The sequence below is a fragment of the Quercus robur genome, chromosome 7 (genome assembly GCF_932294415.1).
Source record: "Quercus robur chromosome 7, dhQueRobu3.1, whole genome shotgun sequence".
Taxonomy (NCBI): domain Eukaryota; kingdom Viridiplantae; phylum Streptophyta; class Magnoliopsida; order Fagales; family Fagaceae; genus Quercus; species Quercus robur.
Genome location: NC_065540.1, coordinates 32,140,231 through 32,158,162, shown reverse-complemented (window position 1 = coordinate 32,158,162; position 17,932 = coordinate 32,140,231). Strand labels below are relative to the sequence as shown.

The 17,932-nt window shown below is 35.0% G+C and overlaps 1 protein-coding gene across 2 annotated transcripts; it reads right to left on the bottom strand.

The window, feature by feature from the left end:
• Positions 1-1,313: 1,313 nt before the first annotated feature.
• Positions 1,314-12,357, bottom strand: LOC126693126 (T-complex protein 1 subunit alpha). 2 transcript variants are annotated; one of them, XM_050389004.1, is made up of 18 exons: positions 12,091-12,357; positions 11,750-11,819; positions 11,553-11,617; positions 10,676-10,765; positions 10,464-10,550; positions 10,166-10,225; positions 9,943-9,993; positions 8,637-8,732; positions 8,387-8,452; positions 7,934-8,151; positions 7,431-7,527; positions 6,494-6,580; positions 4,054-4,188; positions 3,717-3,821; positions 2,662-2,790; positions 2,474-2,577; positions 1,768-1,858; positions 1,314-1,669 (listed from the first exon to the last, which is right to left on the bottom strand). In XM_050389004.1, exons 2-18 carry the CDS (start codon positions 11,808-11,810, stop codon positions 1,583-1,585), a joined length of 1,629 nt encoding a protein of 542 aa, XP_050244961.1. In that variant the 5' UTR covers positions 11,811-11,819; positions 12,091-12,357; the 3' UTR covers positions 1,314-1,582. The 2 variants fall into 2 exon arrangements, with proteins under 2 accessions (XP_050244961.1, XP_050244960.1); XM_050389003.1 differs by having other exon boundaries at positions 12,117-12,356.
• Positions 12,358-17,932: the final 5,575 nt, after the last annotated feature.

The following is a 17,932-nucleotide window of genomic DNA, read 5'->3' as shown; positions in this document are numbered from 1 at the left end:
AATGTTAGTGATCAAATTGACAAATAGCCTAAAAGTTAGGGACTAAATATGTAGTTTACCCTTATTTATATAAAGTTTCAACCTATGACATATGCTTCTGATAATTGTACTCTTTATCATCAAATGGAGATACCAATACCAATCGGTTTTTAGTATAAGCAGGAATTGAATCTCAAATCTCTTATTCAACCATCAAAGACGTTACCAATTGAGCTAATTAGAACCCACAAATATATAGATTCTAGTTAGCTCAACTAGTAAAGTCCTTAACCCTAAACCTTAAAACATTGTGGACCATAAAAATTTACTTCTCAAAAACATGATAAAAAGAGTAGCAAGATTGCTGAGATAGATAAGTTCTAGAGTGAGTTTGCATAAACTGTTTGGATCTGATTTGCTATTTTTAGAGGGTCTATCGGTTCCTACACCTCCTGTTGTTTGTTTCTGGTCCACCAAATCACATCGCAGCAAATATCTGCAAAGAGGATTAGATCATGTGCTTCATCTTAAGGCACTTTGAGAACCCTAACAATGGTTTAAAACAGTCTTATTCCAATCAACAATTGAGTGGCGTTCAGCTCAAAGAATCGAAGGAGGCCATGGTGACAGAGGCCATGCGATTCGAGCAATGGGGCTATCTATGCTCTACAATTTTTTCCTTCTCAATAAGACAACTACAAATGAAAACTTCATTGATCATGGTTTAAGTAGCAGTAAATACAAATGTCCCAACATAGGTTGCAAATGTCCCTATAATGGCAGACCAAAACTACTTTTTTTCCCGTAGAACCCAACTGGCTTCGTGATCACTAGAATGAGAGAGACAGTTCTGGCTTTCATAAGTTCAACAAGATTCTTCTACTTGATTTCAATATGATGTTCTTATTGGAGATTAATACACGGTGAGCTCTAAGCCAAACCAAATCTCACCAACTTCACCCGACGAAAAAAATTTCTTCACAATTAATTTACTAGACGACTCGATAAAAGCACGAACCTAGCAACCTACTAATTTCGTTCACAAATCTACTTGATAGTTCAAGCCATCTAGATCCATCCAAACCATTACCGCTCTATTGTAAGATTAACCGTGCTTCTTAACAAACAAACTAAGCTTACAAAGAATATTGCCTGCTTCAATTAAACTAAGTTGTACACTGCCTGGGCCAAGGTGCGCAAGTACAGGTTTTACATGGAAACGAATATTGGTTGATGATTAGGCCACAAAACTACTCGTAGTTTTTGCCTAAACATTTGTTACAATCACATCGTTATACAAGAAGAAACTACGTGCAGAAAAATACACAAAATGGTAGTGATAAAGAGAGCTTGATCAAGCCATAAACCCAAAAACTGAACAACACAACCGCACATGTCCCAGTCTTTGCTTGAGTTGTCATTTCTACAACAAAATCTACTTAAGTACCAGGACATTACCATAAAATTAAGCGGTAACAATACAAGACCAAAAAGAATAGAGAGCGAGATTGCCTCAGAAAAATTACAAGAATGACACCAGAGAGTCCTCGGCAACAAAATACAAAAAAATCTCTCGCCTTCTTTTTCCAAACAAAAACCAATCCTAATCCTCATTGCCCTGACTTTCATCTTTGACAAGCTTGATCATGTCATCAATTCGAAGAATTGTTATTGCTGCTTCAGTCGCAAACTGTCAAATAGCAAATTTCAGGAAACAACTTTAAGAGCCATTTCAAAACTATATAATAAGTTTGTTACAGCAGCATTTGTATGTTTGACAACATTTACCTGAATTATCTTCACTTTACTCATCGCAGGCTCAATGACTCCGGTTTCTAAGTTGTTACGAACTGTTCCCTTCAAAAGGTCCAGTCCCATGCTGCAATAATTAAATAACCAAAACAACTAAATATGGAATGACAGATCATGTGACAAAATTTCCATGCAAGAAATGTACTTAGATCGCTCAGGTCAGACTCCCTAAAAATCCACATTATGAACTCTCTCTCACACAAACATATACACGACACAAACACAAGTTATTATTATCCTATTACCTATTACACTGTATGATTGTTCCCTCAAAACAATAGTTTTGTTTTATTGGTAAGTTACATATGCAGTGAGTTTTGAACACAAAGGGAAGGAAGCATTATTTGAGATAGAACTCATCGGTGTTCCTCAAATGGTATAATATAATGACAGTATTGAAGTAACTTTGTACACACTGCACTGCATACAAATTCCATAACTGTCAAGCTTACCAAGAATGAACTGTAACCCACAGTAGCAGGAATGTTGTAACCACTTGAATGGAAATGATTTTTAGTGTGATTAGTTTCAGTTCAGGGAAAAGACAAAAAAGAATAAACAGTAACCTAATCAAAACGAATATCTAGTGTGATTAGTTTCAGGTTACAGAAATTGCAGAGAATGATGGGGAGCAATGAGCTTTAATCCAGAATGCCACTCACAGGAGCTTCCAAACAAATACCTGGATAAATGCTTCTTATCAGCATGGGTTTGTGCTATGGTATGGTAAGCCCGTAGTTTTGCAACTAAATCGGTGGCATCCTTGGCAGCATTGACGGCAAGCACCTGAAACAAACACATGTTATTGTCTCTTCAATAATATCAGTGGAAATGGGGGCTTATGCCATGCACTCATAAATTATAGTAAACCTTTGGGATAATTAACAAAGATTCGGCAAATTCTGCAATTGCCAACTGTTCACGGGATCCTAAAGTTGTTGCAAGGCACTCCAAATACCCAGACAAGGCAGCCTCAACTGCACCTCCACCTGCAACAACCTGTATTGCACAATATGACAATGAAGAATATGATAGGAAATATGAAAACCACATTGATAAATGAATTCCAATTGCTCTTTTTTATTGTTAGAAAAATTGCACACAACTTCCAGACTTTTTTGGGGGGAAAAGACTCGTTTGGGGGAGGGGAGAGAAAAATGTCCTATTTGAAATTGAGAGAAGAAAAAAATGAAATAGCCCATTTGAATCCATGAGCAGCTGAATAGCAAACCCTGCAAGTGCGAAATAACTCATGATGATGAAACAACTGATAACTCTAATTTTGCCAAATAATTTGATATATCTTCTAAAAGATTTTGCTCAACACCAGAAAGATGATACAATTTCACAATTCTACTAAATTAGTAACTACTCTCTTGTCATTTTTTGGTGGTTATCAGCTGGGCTAGAAATTAAGTCATGCCAAAGTGCATTAATTCCACACTAAAGAATAACAAAAGAACAAATATGAAGTTCTTTTCCATTCTCAAAAGATTCTGTTCAACTGGAAATGACTCTCTTGTGCATATGCATGCTTTAGCAATTAGCATGCCAGGCTTAAAAGCTTGTCAGATCACCAGATTCCTAATATTTCAAATTTCATGATAAGATTTTGGTGATGACTCGTAGATATTTCTTCAATTGGAATTCTTTAGACTACTTTCATGTCTTCTTCCACGAAGTAGTCTCATTTCAATAAAATTATTATTACCTAAAAAAACAGGGTTCTAAATATCCAAATAATTAATGTAATGACATATCAAGTAAAAAAAACTATAATCCAAATCTAGCATGCATTCCACAGCAACAATTGTGCCACTAAGATACACGAAAAGCTTAACAGCAGACACAATAGAAAGCTCAATGGCCACAAAGCAGATTCTAATGTAATTATAATCATGTATAAAGAAAGAGACAAAGTTTACCGTATTGGATTCAAGGGTCCTTTTAACAATAGAAAGAGAATCATGCAGAGCTCTCTCCATCTCATCAAGCATATAGTCATTCGCCCCTCGGAGGATCAAGGAAACCTAGAGAAAGTATGTTGTAAAAAGGAAATATCAGGAAACTGTGCATGAAAACAACGTGTAACTAATATGTAACAATCAATACATTAAAAATAATAATAATAATAATAATAATAATAATAATAAATTAAATAAAACAAAAACTAAATTTTTATATTAAGTTGCAGAATATAGCTCAAATATATATATATATATATAAACTAAATCCAAATTCAAAATAAAATAAATTACTCACTGCACTTGTAGTTTTAGTCCCCTTTATCAATATTACATCATCATCAGCAATGCGTTCCTCAACAACTTCATCTGCAGATCCTAACAGTGAAGAGTCAAATGATTCCTCTCCCTCCATATCAGCAAATGTTGAGACCTGCATCATCCATCAATAGTACACAATCATAAAAAGAATTATAATGGTTAACCTGTCCAAAATCCAGTAAAATTATCAAAAACACACAGCGGAGAATCAACAATGTGCGAACTTGAATTAAATAAGGAAAGAACTAAACATAGATTCCAAAGATTCCTGCCCCATACATGTCCTAGAGGAAAAGTCATCACTGGAAATTCAGGATCAACGTTCTACAAAATCTATTAATTAAGTTGGGAGCATGTGCATTCAAACCAATCAGATGCCAACATGACAAGAAGTGCAATAAGGTCTCATGCTCAAGTCTAACAAGGCATTCTCTAAGACAAAACTGAAGACAGCCTCAACCAAGCAACCTCACTAAAATCATAGACATCACTGCTCCTAGACATCATATGGGAATTCTGGAAGAAATGGAAATTGATAGGTGCCGATACACACATGGTTTAATTTATTAGGCAAGGGCTAAATTAATGTCCAAAAGGGAACTTTAAAAAATATATTTTATATTAACATATAAAACAGCCAACAAGAGAGAAGCATATTCAACTGTACGCATACCACTACACTTACATGAGAACATGAATAGGATGGTACTCAATTCTATAATAAGTGGTGCAAATTGCAATTTTTTACTTGTTCAATAATGCATGTCCACATCCAAAATTTATAGCATTATTTCTGAACTTTTCCACAACACCCACAATACACATTACTTTCAAAAGACAACTTCGTAAAGTTTTGTTGAAAGTTTGAAATGTTTTAAAATTGATTATTTTTTATAATATTAATCATTTCTATTAAGACACTAATTATAGGATTAATGAAGTAAAAAACCTTGCAATTGAAATGCAACCTTAAAGGCCAAAAGCTGGAAGTTGGTCAAAAACCAGAATTTTATTTTAGGATTCATTGCCAATATAAATATATAGAATTATGGCAACAATAACTAATTGAATGTAGACATTTAATGATACTGCCACAACATCAGAAGTCACTAAGGCAGATGCTTTTCCAAGTAGAGGAGTAATTCCCACATGCTGTAACTTGGTTCACTTTTTCCAGTGAACATAATGTTTTTAAGTTCTTAATTTCTGTTTAATTTCTTGATTTCCAAGCAGTTACCTTTTGAAACAACAAGAGCGGCTAACGCAAACAAAAGAGTGAATCGCTAAGGGCCTGTTTGGTATGTGATTCCAAACAACAGTTTTCAATGTTTAAACACTAAAAACTGTGTTTCTAAAAAAAAACGTGTTTGGTAAAGGTGTTTTTTTAGAAATGTTTGAGTTACATTGCTCATTTTAGGGTATTTAAACACTGAATTTGGAAAACTCCTCTTACCAGTTTTCAAATTTCAAACAACGTTATTCAATGACACTTTTATAAATATTTTGAAAAACATGGGGCCCACTTGATTAGACAACACATAAAGCTTCCTTCTTCAATTCCAACCGGGGGGCCACTTGTCAGCTTTTAAAAAAAAACACACACACACATACCAAACACAAAATTATGTTTTTTCACACACTGAAATATGTTATTTGAAACATGGTAACAAACACATTTTTTGCTTTATAAATACTATAAACACATGTTTTCACAACACTTTATAAACCACAGTTTTCATGTGTAGAAATCTCCAACCAAACAGGCCCTAAGTTTTATATGTGTAGTTAACACAGGTTTTAGAGTGGATTAGCTTCTATGGCTAAAAATGTAAACCATTGTCTTCAGTAAAGCTATATCACGCGGCATTTGAGATTTTAAAAAAATTCCCATGCTTGTGATGAAGGAAAAAGCTTCTAATTTTGGACACTGTGTGTCCGTTTGAGACATAAAAACTAAAAGCTAAAAACTAAAGCTGATGCCAAACATACTCTATATTAGGGTTAAGCAAAGAGCTTATAAGAATCACCAGATCAAACATGAGTAACCTGTGCTAAGACTTTAGAGAATGCTACGGATAGAAGGGAAGTTGATCACATATTGATCAAATTCAACTAGCAATCAGAACCCTAACTATATCCTGTATGTACACCCAAGTGCTGCTTTCAGCATACTTATGATATCAAATAACTTTGTCACATTAATTGCTGGTGTGAAAGAATTCTATTTTCAGTTTGCTCCTTTCACCACCCAAGAATTATTTAAGCTCTGCAGCTTCAGAAAATCTGCATCACAATATTCCAAACTGACTATTGCCCTTTGTACATCCATGATTGCATTGATTATTTGACAATGTTGGAAGAAAATTTAAAACAGCCTTAAAAATTAATATCATTGCATAAGCAGGCCAGGAATTTACCATGGTCGCACCTGTTGCCTTGGCAACATGGCGCATATCCTCCTTGCGAACACGTCTCACAGCAATGGCCCCAGCCTCAACAAAGTACTGGAACAACAACAAAGAATCGACACAATAAATTAAATCTGCTTGTGGGCTTGATGGTAGGTACACAATAAACTAGGACCAAACCACAGAAGAATAATCCAAGAAGACAGCTTGTTAGGATGAATTCACCGTAATTAAAGTAAACCCATTCAAGACAATATAGAACACACAATCAACAACATACTGTATAAAAACTAGAAAGTAATTGACTTAAAACTTACATATCAAAGCGTCACACTATAAACAGTAACCAGGAGTAAACTACACCAGGAGAAAAAAATCGTCCATCTCTAATAGGCCATTAGCTCAATTATCTTTTTCCCAGCCCACCCACTGTAAGTACAGTAACCAACTTAGACAATTCAATAGATCAATAATACCTCTCTAAAACAAAACAAAATAAAAGCTCTATGTACTTCCTTAAATATTTCCTATGGTATATGGATATACCAAGGTGAGTGATATTCCAAACACTATACACTTCATTTTTTCTCAGGGCTTAAAAGAAATAGGAACTTCAACACTTCCAATTCCCTACAAATTTTGTGTTTCATAGGTTCTTACATTTCCAAACAACATTCAACATTTCTACTCAACCCCATAAGACTGTGTTTTCCTCTTTTCAGAGCGAACATATTTCTCAATGCATGGAAATAGGCATGTGATTGGGTAATAAGCCAATTTGTCCACTATGAATGGAATTCAGATTGGCCCTGGTTCCTTTAGAAAATATAATTAGAGAAGCTCAGTGGTAGCATGTGATATAATGCTAATAATCATGCCAGCCAATTTAATGCTGGATGAGATAGTTGTAAAGCAGTTGGAGAATCAAATATCTGTAGAAGCTTACCTTGAGTGCCATGTCATCAATCCCCTTTGTTGTCAGAACAACATTGGCTCCAGCTTTCAAAAGTCTCTGAATGCGTTCTTTGGTCATATCGGCTTCTCTGTTAAGATAAATGCAAAAGAAGTTCTACATGAGCAAAAAAGTAGACAAATATTGCATAATGATTTTCATCTTAATAACCATAAAGAAGAGGTGATTAAGATCGTCACAACACAAAGCAAAAGCATAAAGCATGAGACTCTTTGGGTTGTGCAAAACATGCATTAAAGAATAATAAAGGAATTTGAACAAGATACAAAATCATATGCATGTATATATGTGAAATGAGCTGATTTTATTCCTTTACCAGACTGCTCTATTATATAGGCAATTGGATACCAAATCAATTACTACAAAGAAGCAAGCAATTAAAAAGTGGTGTATGCTTCACTGGTGCACAAAGCCAATAATCAATAAAGTAATGACAATCACAACCTAAAAGAAAATACTTTTTATAATCTTATCACCTTTCACGAATTTTTTCAAGCTCCCTGGGATCAGTAACTAAGACTTGGACACCCATTTGCATCTTTGTTTTCTGAAGATTAAAGTCAAGACAAGCAATCTTTGCAGGGGCAACTCTAATAGGCATTCCTTGGGCAGCACGACCCGTATTTAGAGCATACCCATTCAAAAGATAGCTATCTTTTGCACTTTTGCCATGAGCTTTCAAAACATTAATTCCCTGGAACATCATAAAAACAATTAGGGCATTACAACTTTCATATCCACAAATTTTAGCATGTCTCTAAAACCATGAAAAGCAGGTTGAGCCATATCAGGCAAAAGATTTTACTTGCCAGCAGTTCACAAGAAACACAACACATACTAACAATATAGGAGATTTCAGTTTCCTCTAAGCATATGTCCACACTACAAAACCTTCCCAATCAAGATGTGGAGAATGTACAAACACCTACCTTAATTGGGTATTTGACTTCCCCCCTTGCATTCGTCATTTTAACAGATTGCACAGCTTCCACAACCTAGAAATACAATCATATACAAAAATCAATAAAACACACTAAACACTCATCACAAACCAACAATACACAGATGGCTTGGATGCACAAATGGCTTGTTTAAGTATAGAAAGTGTGTCAATTTCAATAACATCCAGATTCTAGGAACAAAATAAATCCTTATCACATGTATAATAAATAAGCATACCAGATTTGCAAAGAAGTCACTGTCACCAGATATCAACTTTGAGGACATGCTTGTCTTGGCACAGTTAATTAGACAATCTTTTCCAAGCTTTTCAACCTAGAAAAATCAACAAAACAAGTATACAGCCTTAACAAGAATATATACTATTAGATATGCTATGGCTTAGACAAAGCATCGCCATCCAGAACACAATGAATGAGGTCCATCTTCTAGGTTGAAATGGCAAAATTTTTGATAGGGGATGTTTGGAAGTTCTTTTTTGGCATCACGTGTGTGGGGAGATGGCTTTAAATAATTTCTTTCCATACTTGTTTTTGCTAGCTGAGGGTAGGGATGCTTTGGTACCCACATATTTTTTGTATTAAGGAGAAGAAGACGAAGATTAGGATCTTCACTTTCTGAGAGCCTCCCAATTTCGGGAACTAAGGTAAGTGGATTCCTTGGTTGAGTGGTTTTTTTCTAATTATCCTTGAAGAAAAGGCAACATTATAATGTGCAGGAGGTTGACTAGAAACAGAAGATGCACAATCTTATTAAGGTGCTTTGAGAGGGTACTCTATGTTCCCTTGGAAGAGTATTTGCAGTGTGAAAGCACCTCAAAAAGTTCCATTCTTTGTTTGGGGGGCAGCTCTGTTGTAATAGAATTCAACAATGGACAATCTAAGAATGAGAGAGATGTGATCCTGTTCTGGAGGCTGGTGCTGTATGTGACATCTAGTGGAGAGAGTAAACCATTTATTACATCATTGTACAGCCAAAAGGAGTTTGGGGCTCTCGTTTTTTCTCTTTTTGGGAAATTTCATGATGCCTATAAGGATTATTAAGCTACTTATTTGTTGGAAAGGGAAGTTTGCCAGTTTGGTAGTCCTACAAGAGGAAAATATAGAGTGTGGTTCCTTTAAGCATTATGTAAATTGCATGGAGAGAAGGAAATAATCACACTTTTGATGACGTTGATCTCCTTCGTGTACTTTGTATTTTTTTTTTTTTCTAAAATATCTATTACTTAACACAAAAAGAGTTCCCCCCCCCCCCCCCCCCCAAGCAGAGCATGTAATACTACATAATTTTATGATCTTTAGTGGGAACCACAGTATTGCATATCAGACCCTCTATCTATGCCATTTTTGGCATAAATGATGAAAACTCACAAGCTCATAATAAGGTCTGTAATGGCAGAGCAAGTGATTGAAACAAACTGCCATTCATGCCTTCAGTTCATAATACTGCTTATGAACCTTAATTGTCAGGTTTCATATAAACACACACATGCAACTATTTAGGGACAAAGACAGAGGAGCCTTACCTTCACGGCCAATTTTTCCTCCACATATTTGCATGCCTCCCTCATAGCAAGCTATTTACATTAAAAACATAGAGAAATAGAAAGGATAAAACTTTAAGGAAGCTTACCAAGTAACAAGCCACAAAACATATTCAAATTATGCATAAAATAATACACTTGCTTAGTGGTAAAACTGATTAGAGTTCAAAATTAAAACAGGGGGGAGAGAGAGAGAGAGACTCACTCTGTAACCACTGATTATTGATGTAGGGTGAATGTTGTTCCTCACCAAATCATTTGCTCTCTGCAGAATTATGATTAAATAAACCATTAAGTCATCATCCATCAGACCATAAAAGAGTTGCTATCATATGAGATCCCAAAAATTCCACTTAATCGTGGATGAAAAGTAGATGTTCACTTTTTCTAACCATGATTATTATTTGCTCTCCGCATAATCATGATTAATTAAGTCGTCTTTCATCAGAACATAAGAAAATTCCTTTCATGAGATCCCAAATTAACAGGCTGGCTACACTTACCTTCAGCAACTCCGCAGCAATAATGACCACTGATGTTGTCCCATCTCCAACTTCTCGGTCTTGAAGCTCAGCCAACTCCACGAGTACCTGTGGACCACCAAAAAATTTCTATAAATCAAAACATGTTACAGTGTGGCAAAGCTCGGTAACACAGCCAAAACACACATCCAATAATAAAACAAAGTATGAGCAAGATGAGGCTGTTTATCCACCTTAGCAGCGGGGTGCTCAACTTCTAACATCTTGAGTATTGTAGCACCATCATTAGTAATTGTCACATCTCCAATATCATCAACAAGCATCTAAAACCATCAATCAAAAAGAAAATCAAATGATACCCTTTGGCAGAACTACATGGTCCAAATAAAAGTAGCAATGAACAGGGAAAAAAGGCAAGTTACGAACACCTCTATCAATAAATATTGTAAACATGGCAATTACATTGACATGCAGTTAAGTATTTTAACTATATCAAAACCTTTGCAATCAAAATGGAAAAAGGGTATGTCCCCAATGCCCATATCAATTAATATCAATGATGCAATAACACTAACGTGCAGTTCAGCATCTTAACTATGTTTCTAGTCTTTACGGGTTTGGTACCCTTCTGAACTCAAAACATATACAAGTAAACAAAAAGATATCCTTTTCAATCTTCACTGACTTATACAAATGTCATTCCAACCCATTTGAGCATCCAAAAATAGGGTTCAATGAACGAACATGTCCCACATGAGCAATGTCACAGCTTAAAGAACAAGCAGCAACATGCTTAATTTTACATCACACAGACAAGACTACGCATATTGCTCATTCAATATCTTACAATTAATTGCAAATTAAAATTCCTTACATAATGACAGTAAAAGAAGAAACACACACATTTACATTTCAGCATTCAACTAATTGTATGACACTGGCAAGCCTATATAATAAATAAATAATCAATCGACTAAAGTTAATTATGAATATACACCATTAAAATAAATTTTTTTTTTTTTTTTAAAAAAAAAGGAAAGATTGAAACAACAAAATAAGCATCAACATCAACAGCAATAGTAATAGAAGTGGTAGTAGTAGTAGTAATACCTTGTCGAGACCAACAGGACCTAGTGAGGATTTGACAATATTAGCAACTGCTCCACACGCCATCACTATTTCACTCACCATTAAACACAAAACGACCTTAGTCAGTTCCTTTACAATACAACCATAAATTGCACAAAATCAAATTTTATTAAAAGCAGTTTTTTTTAGTAGTATTTGTAAAAGAGAGAGAGCAGTACCGTTTTGGGTGCGAACGTCCTGACCAGACTGGCGGTCGCCAAGAATGTCAAGGGTTCCCATTTGTTAGATCTGAAGAGGAAAACAGGAAATGCTTAGTCTTGAATGTATCTTCAGAATAAGAAAATGGAGTGTATTTTAACTTTTATGCGAAAGAGGAAAAAACTATGAGACTCTCTTTGGGTTGGGATGGGCGGTGCTGGGTTTTAACGGGGGTTTTTGGCAGATGAGATGGGTCTTGCGGTGGGCAGAACTTAATGGGCAAACCCACCACCACATCGGAACCCACAACCACCTCATTGCAAATCCACCCCATATTGGAACCCACCACCACTGTCGTTACCTGAGAGAGCACACCACTGCCGTTACCTGATAGAGCACACCACTGCCGTTGCCTGAGAGACGAAGTAGACAATGAAAGGGTGAATCAGAGAGAAGGGTAGGGTTGGAGAGAGAGGGGATGATAGAGAAGAGAGGCCTGAGAGAAACAGAGAGGCGTAGGAACAGAGAGTGCGAGAGAGAAGAGACGTTTGAGGAAGAACACGAAAAATGAGTATCAGAGGGTAACGTGGTTAGAGCATTCACAGCGAGTGAACAAAAAATTATAACTGTTTGCAAATCAAAAAGTTACTTCATATATTTTAACCATTCATTTTATAATACATCCAATAAACCTAAAATTTTTAGTTTTTCATTTAAATATTCTTTTTTATTACTTTTTATTCTCTCTTTATGTTTTATTTATTCTTTGTTTCCAAAAGTATTTTCAATTGATCATTTGAACATAGTGAACACATTTTTTAAAACCCGGCTTTTTTTAATTAGAACTTTTTTTAACTGAACAGTCATATTTTTGGATTTTTTTTTCCTTCAACTACCATGAATGTTATTTATTAATTTTGTTTCTTCAACTACCATGCATGCATCATGTACGCTCAATGCATGACACATTTCTCTCACAGACATGTGAGCCCCATGCTCGGAGTATTTGAAAAATTTCTCAACGATCTCCCATATATATAAATCAGCCTGTCAACCTGTCAACACTATTTACATAAATCACATAAATCATATTCTCCAATTGAACTATCAACTCAACCTAGCACATTCTTAAAAAAAAAAAATATATATATATATATATATATCAACCTGGAAAACATATTACCATAAATCATATACTCCAATTGAACTATCAACTTGGCAAACATATTACTTGAAGTAGTTTTAGCAACACTAAACTACCAATGTAGTCCACAAAAATATTCACATACACAACTCACATAAAATTACAATAAAAATTCACATGCCATAACTCACACACCCAAGTTCCTACAAATCGCAATGCAATTGCCATAAATGTTCAATAAGATCTTATTGGAGTTGAGAATGAATTTGTTGGTCTTTAATGCGTTCGTGACTTTAGATGAATGTCATAAATCCATTTGCATGCTCACGTGACACTTGTATAGGAAGATTATCCATTTCATCAATTTGTTCATAATCAAAGTCTACCGCTTCATTTTCATCTCACTCATCTTCAACAATCATGTTATGGAGGATTATGCACGCTTTCAAGATCTATTGGAACATTTCAGGATAGGAAAACCATGCAAGTCCACGAATAATTGTGAATCATGCTTAGAGTACTCCAAATGCATGCTCAACATCCTTCCTATACGCCTCTTGGGCTTTTGCATATATATATATATATATATATATATTTTTTTTTTGGTACTTGTGGAGTTAGGATTGTTTTCACAAATGTTGACCACTTTGGATATATGCTATCAGCAAGATAATATCTCATTATGTAGTCATTACCATTAATTCAGTAATTAACCGATGAAGCACATCCTTGTGCTAGCTTAGAAAATACAGGAGATTACTGTAACACATTAATATCATTTATTTGACCCAAGTAACCCAAAAAATGCATGCCATATCCAAAGGTCATATAATGTCACCGCTTCCAAAATAATAGTGGACTCACGAATATGACCATAATATTGACATTTCCATTCAGTTGGACAATTTTTTCATTTCTAATGCATGCAATTAATTGAACTTAGCATACCTAGAAATTCACGCCTTTCGTTATAGGCCAACAATTTACCAATGTCTTCATTGTTTGGTTTTCTTAAATATTCCTCAGAAAAAATATCTATCACTGTTGTAACAAATTTTTTCAAACTCTCCATGGCAGTGGTTTCTCCAATCCACACATATCCATCCATAATATCACCATTACTCCATAGGCAATCATCCTAAGTGCAGCAATAATCTTTTAAGGAGAAGATAAACCAAACTTTTTGCTACCATTTCTTTTTTGCTTAAAGTAAGGATCATGAGCTTCTATCTTAGATTAAATACGCAGAAAAAGAGAACGGCTCATACAAAATCTCTTCCGAAATAATTTCTCAGGATATACTGATGAGTCGGCAAAGTAGTCAAGATAAAGTCTTTCATGGCCTGCCAAATGGTTGCATCTAATATAGCGACAATGTTTACGTTGTGATGTCGAATTCATGACAACTTTTTTGATTATCTCATCCTCATCGGAGTCATCAAAAAAAAGTTTGCAAAACAAAGAGTGACCCATGGATACAACCTTTAAGCGAAAATCTGAAAGCAAAAATTATATTTGCTTAAGTAATAAACTCCAATGAAAATAGATATTAGGACAAAAAGATAAAACAAGGCACGTAGGTAGTGTACTAATAAAATTAAACATATGTTAATTTGATGTACAACCAAACTAAGGTTATAAAATATATATATATATATATATATTATGAACACCATACGCAAAAGGTTTTTGAACTCAAAATCTAAATCATTAAAACATTTAGTTCTAAATCTGCATAACAAAGGTCATTAAACAACTTGTTATAAAAACTACCGAACAACATCTTCCAATTAACAAGCTTAGATGCTCCTATATCACTAATATGGTACAGAGTATTCCACAACAGGTTCTAACATAACCCATCATCCAATGGAGATGCAAACAACCTAAAGAGAGAGAGAGAGAGAGAGAGAGAGACCAAACTCATGATAAACAACATCTCTTTTTTTATAAATAGTATAAGATAACAAAATACATCAACCTTTTTCTAACATAAAAAAGTTTCTATTCTCCAACAAAATACATCAACCTTTTTCTAACATAACAAAGTTAATATTCCCCAACAAAATACATCAACCCTTTTCTAACATAATTGAAGTTGATCTACCACAACAAAATACATCAACTATTTTCTAACATAGATAAGTTCATATAACATAATAATATACACCAATGCTTATAAATAAGCTACTACCAAAATAAGGTCTATTGAAGACATCATTTACATATGGCAAACCAAACTATTTACTTTGAGATTGTCTTGCAAGGATTCCCTCTTGGCGTTGTTCATAATTGAAAGTTCAAAAACGTGTACAAAACACCTTTGAACGTTTAGACCCCCAAAATACAACTTAACCAACTCAAGCAATATGTCAAACAACTAGTGTGCGGAAACTTAACACATGCTATAATATGAAATTGGTTATAAACTATCTAAGCCATAACAAAATAAAACCACAGCAGATAATGTAAAGGCAAAGATAGAGAGGAAGGAAGATGCAAACACAAAGACAACACGCGATGTGTTATCGAAGAGGAAACCGAAGTCCTCAGCGAAAAACCTCTCCGCCGCCCTCCAAGCGGTAATCAATCCACTAGAAAATACAGTTGGGATACAAGGACAGCAATAGACCCTCCAAGCCTAATCTACCCAGTGCACCTAAGCCCTTCAAGCTTCTTGCTCCAACGAGGTTGCGCCGAACCTTTTTCTTTTCTAACTTCCCGGATTCCGCTACTAGACCGTAGCATCAACCAATGAAGATTGGCTCCTTCCTAACTGCTTCCCAGAACTCCAAACAACTGTCTCACAGAGATGATAATGGTGAGAACCAGGTTTGGTATAATGCCTCTCAAGGATTTGACAATGGAGAGGAAGAGAGTAAGGGAATTTGAAGAGACTCTAAGGTATAGATTGTGGGTGAAGCAATCTGGTTTTTCTTTAGGGTTTCTCTCTCAAAATTCTCTCTGGAAGCTCTCTTTCAATCGTGGGTTAAAGGGGTATTTATACTGGAGTGGGAGAGGAATGTGAAACATCAGGTTTTACAAAACAGGGGTGGCTCGCGGCTTGACCAAGTCGCGAGATCCAGTCGCGAGTTAACCGTATGGCCAATTGTCCTGTTTTGTCCTGTAGTGCTCCAGCTAGCATGACTGTTCATCTTCCAGCATGCTTGGCACGTGTGCAGCTTCTGGCGGCTTGCAGCCGCGAGTCCACCCGCGAGTCCCAGCCGCGAGTCTCTGTTTTCTTACACACTCTTGAGCAAACTTCACTCTATCTCACTCACTACCCTTACAACAAACCCACCTAAATACAGGGTTACTAAATGCTGAATTACAAGCAAATTTGGCACGGAATAAAGCCAATTTAGATGGTTGAATAAATTCAACCTTACAATAATAAAGTTTTTGTGCTTCAAACATGCCATTTGTATTTTTATTCATAATTCTCTCATCCTCTACCATCAGGGCCGGCCCAACAAAATTTGGAAAAATTTTATATAGGGCCTTTTTATATGCAAACATTAATTAAATAAAATTATATAATACTAATTAAATTAAGACTAATTTGATGTAAATACAGAAGTTGATGAATAATACCAGCTAAACTAAGGTTAATTTCAAATAGAAGATTGAATATTATAATTGAATCAAAAGGAACTTACTTTAACTTGGAAATATGACTGTACATAGTTAAGTATAGTTGTAATCTAAATTTTAATTTTATATATTCTTTTTAAGAGAAAAAGATAGATAGATATTATTTAGTGTGTGGCTTAGTAGGAGATTAGTTATCATTGGTGATTTATCACATTTGCAGTATTTTATTTGAAATATCTTAGGGTTTCAATTGGGTTAAATTTTTATTGGTCTCCTATTTTAAAAGCCTTGTTAGAAATGAAAAAGAAAAATACTAAAAATACTACAAAATGTTCACAATAAATGTGATTATGATTGTAATTGATGAATTTCAACAACTTAATTTATTTGTGTTTGAAATACTTTTTTATGTGATTGGTGATATATCAGTTAAATCTATAATAAATAAATAAAATTTGTGGTATTTTCAGCATCACTCTTAAAAAAAGTACTAATTATTTAAAAAAATGTTATATTTTTATAAAATTTTGGGCCTTTTACTAAGGGAGATGGGGCCTTTTTTTAGTAGGGAAATTTTTTATTTGTTGTGGGGCCTTAGGCCTAGGCCTAAGTTGCCTAGGCCTTGAGCCGACACTGTCTACCATACTTTAGATATGGAGCTTTTCCCGTTCAATACTAATTCGTTCCTCCTCCATTAGAATTCTTCTCTCCTCCAATCGAACCCTCTCCTTATCCTTCAACTCTTCTAATTGAATTCTCTCTTTATCCCTCAACTCTTCCAAGCGAACCCTTTTTGCTTTGATGCGAAGATTTTCTTTTTCTTGTTCTTGTGACTCCTCAATACATTTCATCTTCTTCGCCAAATATTTCCCAACATCTTTCTCACTATCCTTTTTCTTTCGATTGGCCTTTTCGGCCTTCCTACTTATTGGTCTCTCAAAGATGGTAGTGTCATCAAGTATGGACACGTCATCCCCTTTGGCAATGGGTATTGAATCCAGAGTTGGAGGTAACACTATTCTTGATTTTTCCTTAGGCATACTCCATTTTGGTTGGTTCTTCAACACAAGCCAACAATGTTCAAAATTAAAATTTCTTTTGTAAGTTCTTCTATACATAGCCTTTGCATTTCAATCTAAAAAAAATCCAAAGAAATAGATCATAATTAGTATCTACATCAACTATTGGTGAATGTCTAACAAGGCACACTTGCAATATAATTTTTACCTTGTCTTGTTCAGTTATGCCTTATGCCTCTTTGATGCAAACCTTCAAGTGCAGACAAGAACCCACAAAATCTACTTGTTTCCTTCTTAATCATTCCCTATCAACTTGATAGGGAGATAGGAGTGCATGTGGTGCCAGCTGCACTATGATTGTAAAAGTATTGCCAAATTTTTTGACGGAAGTTTCTTGTTTCAACTCTTTACCATACACAAGATCGAGACTAGTCTCGAGCCATGCT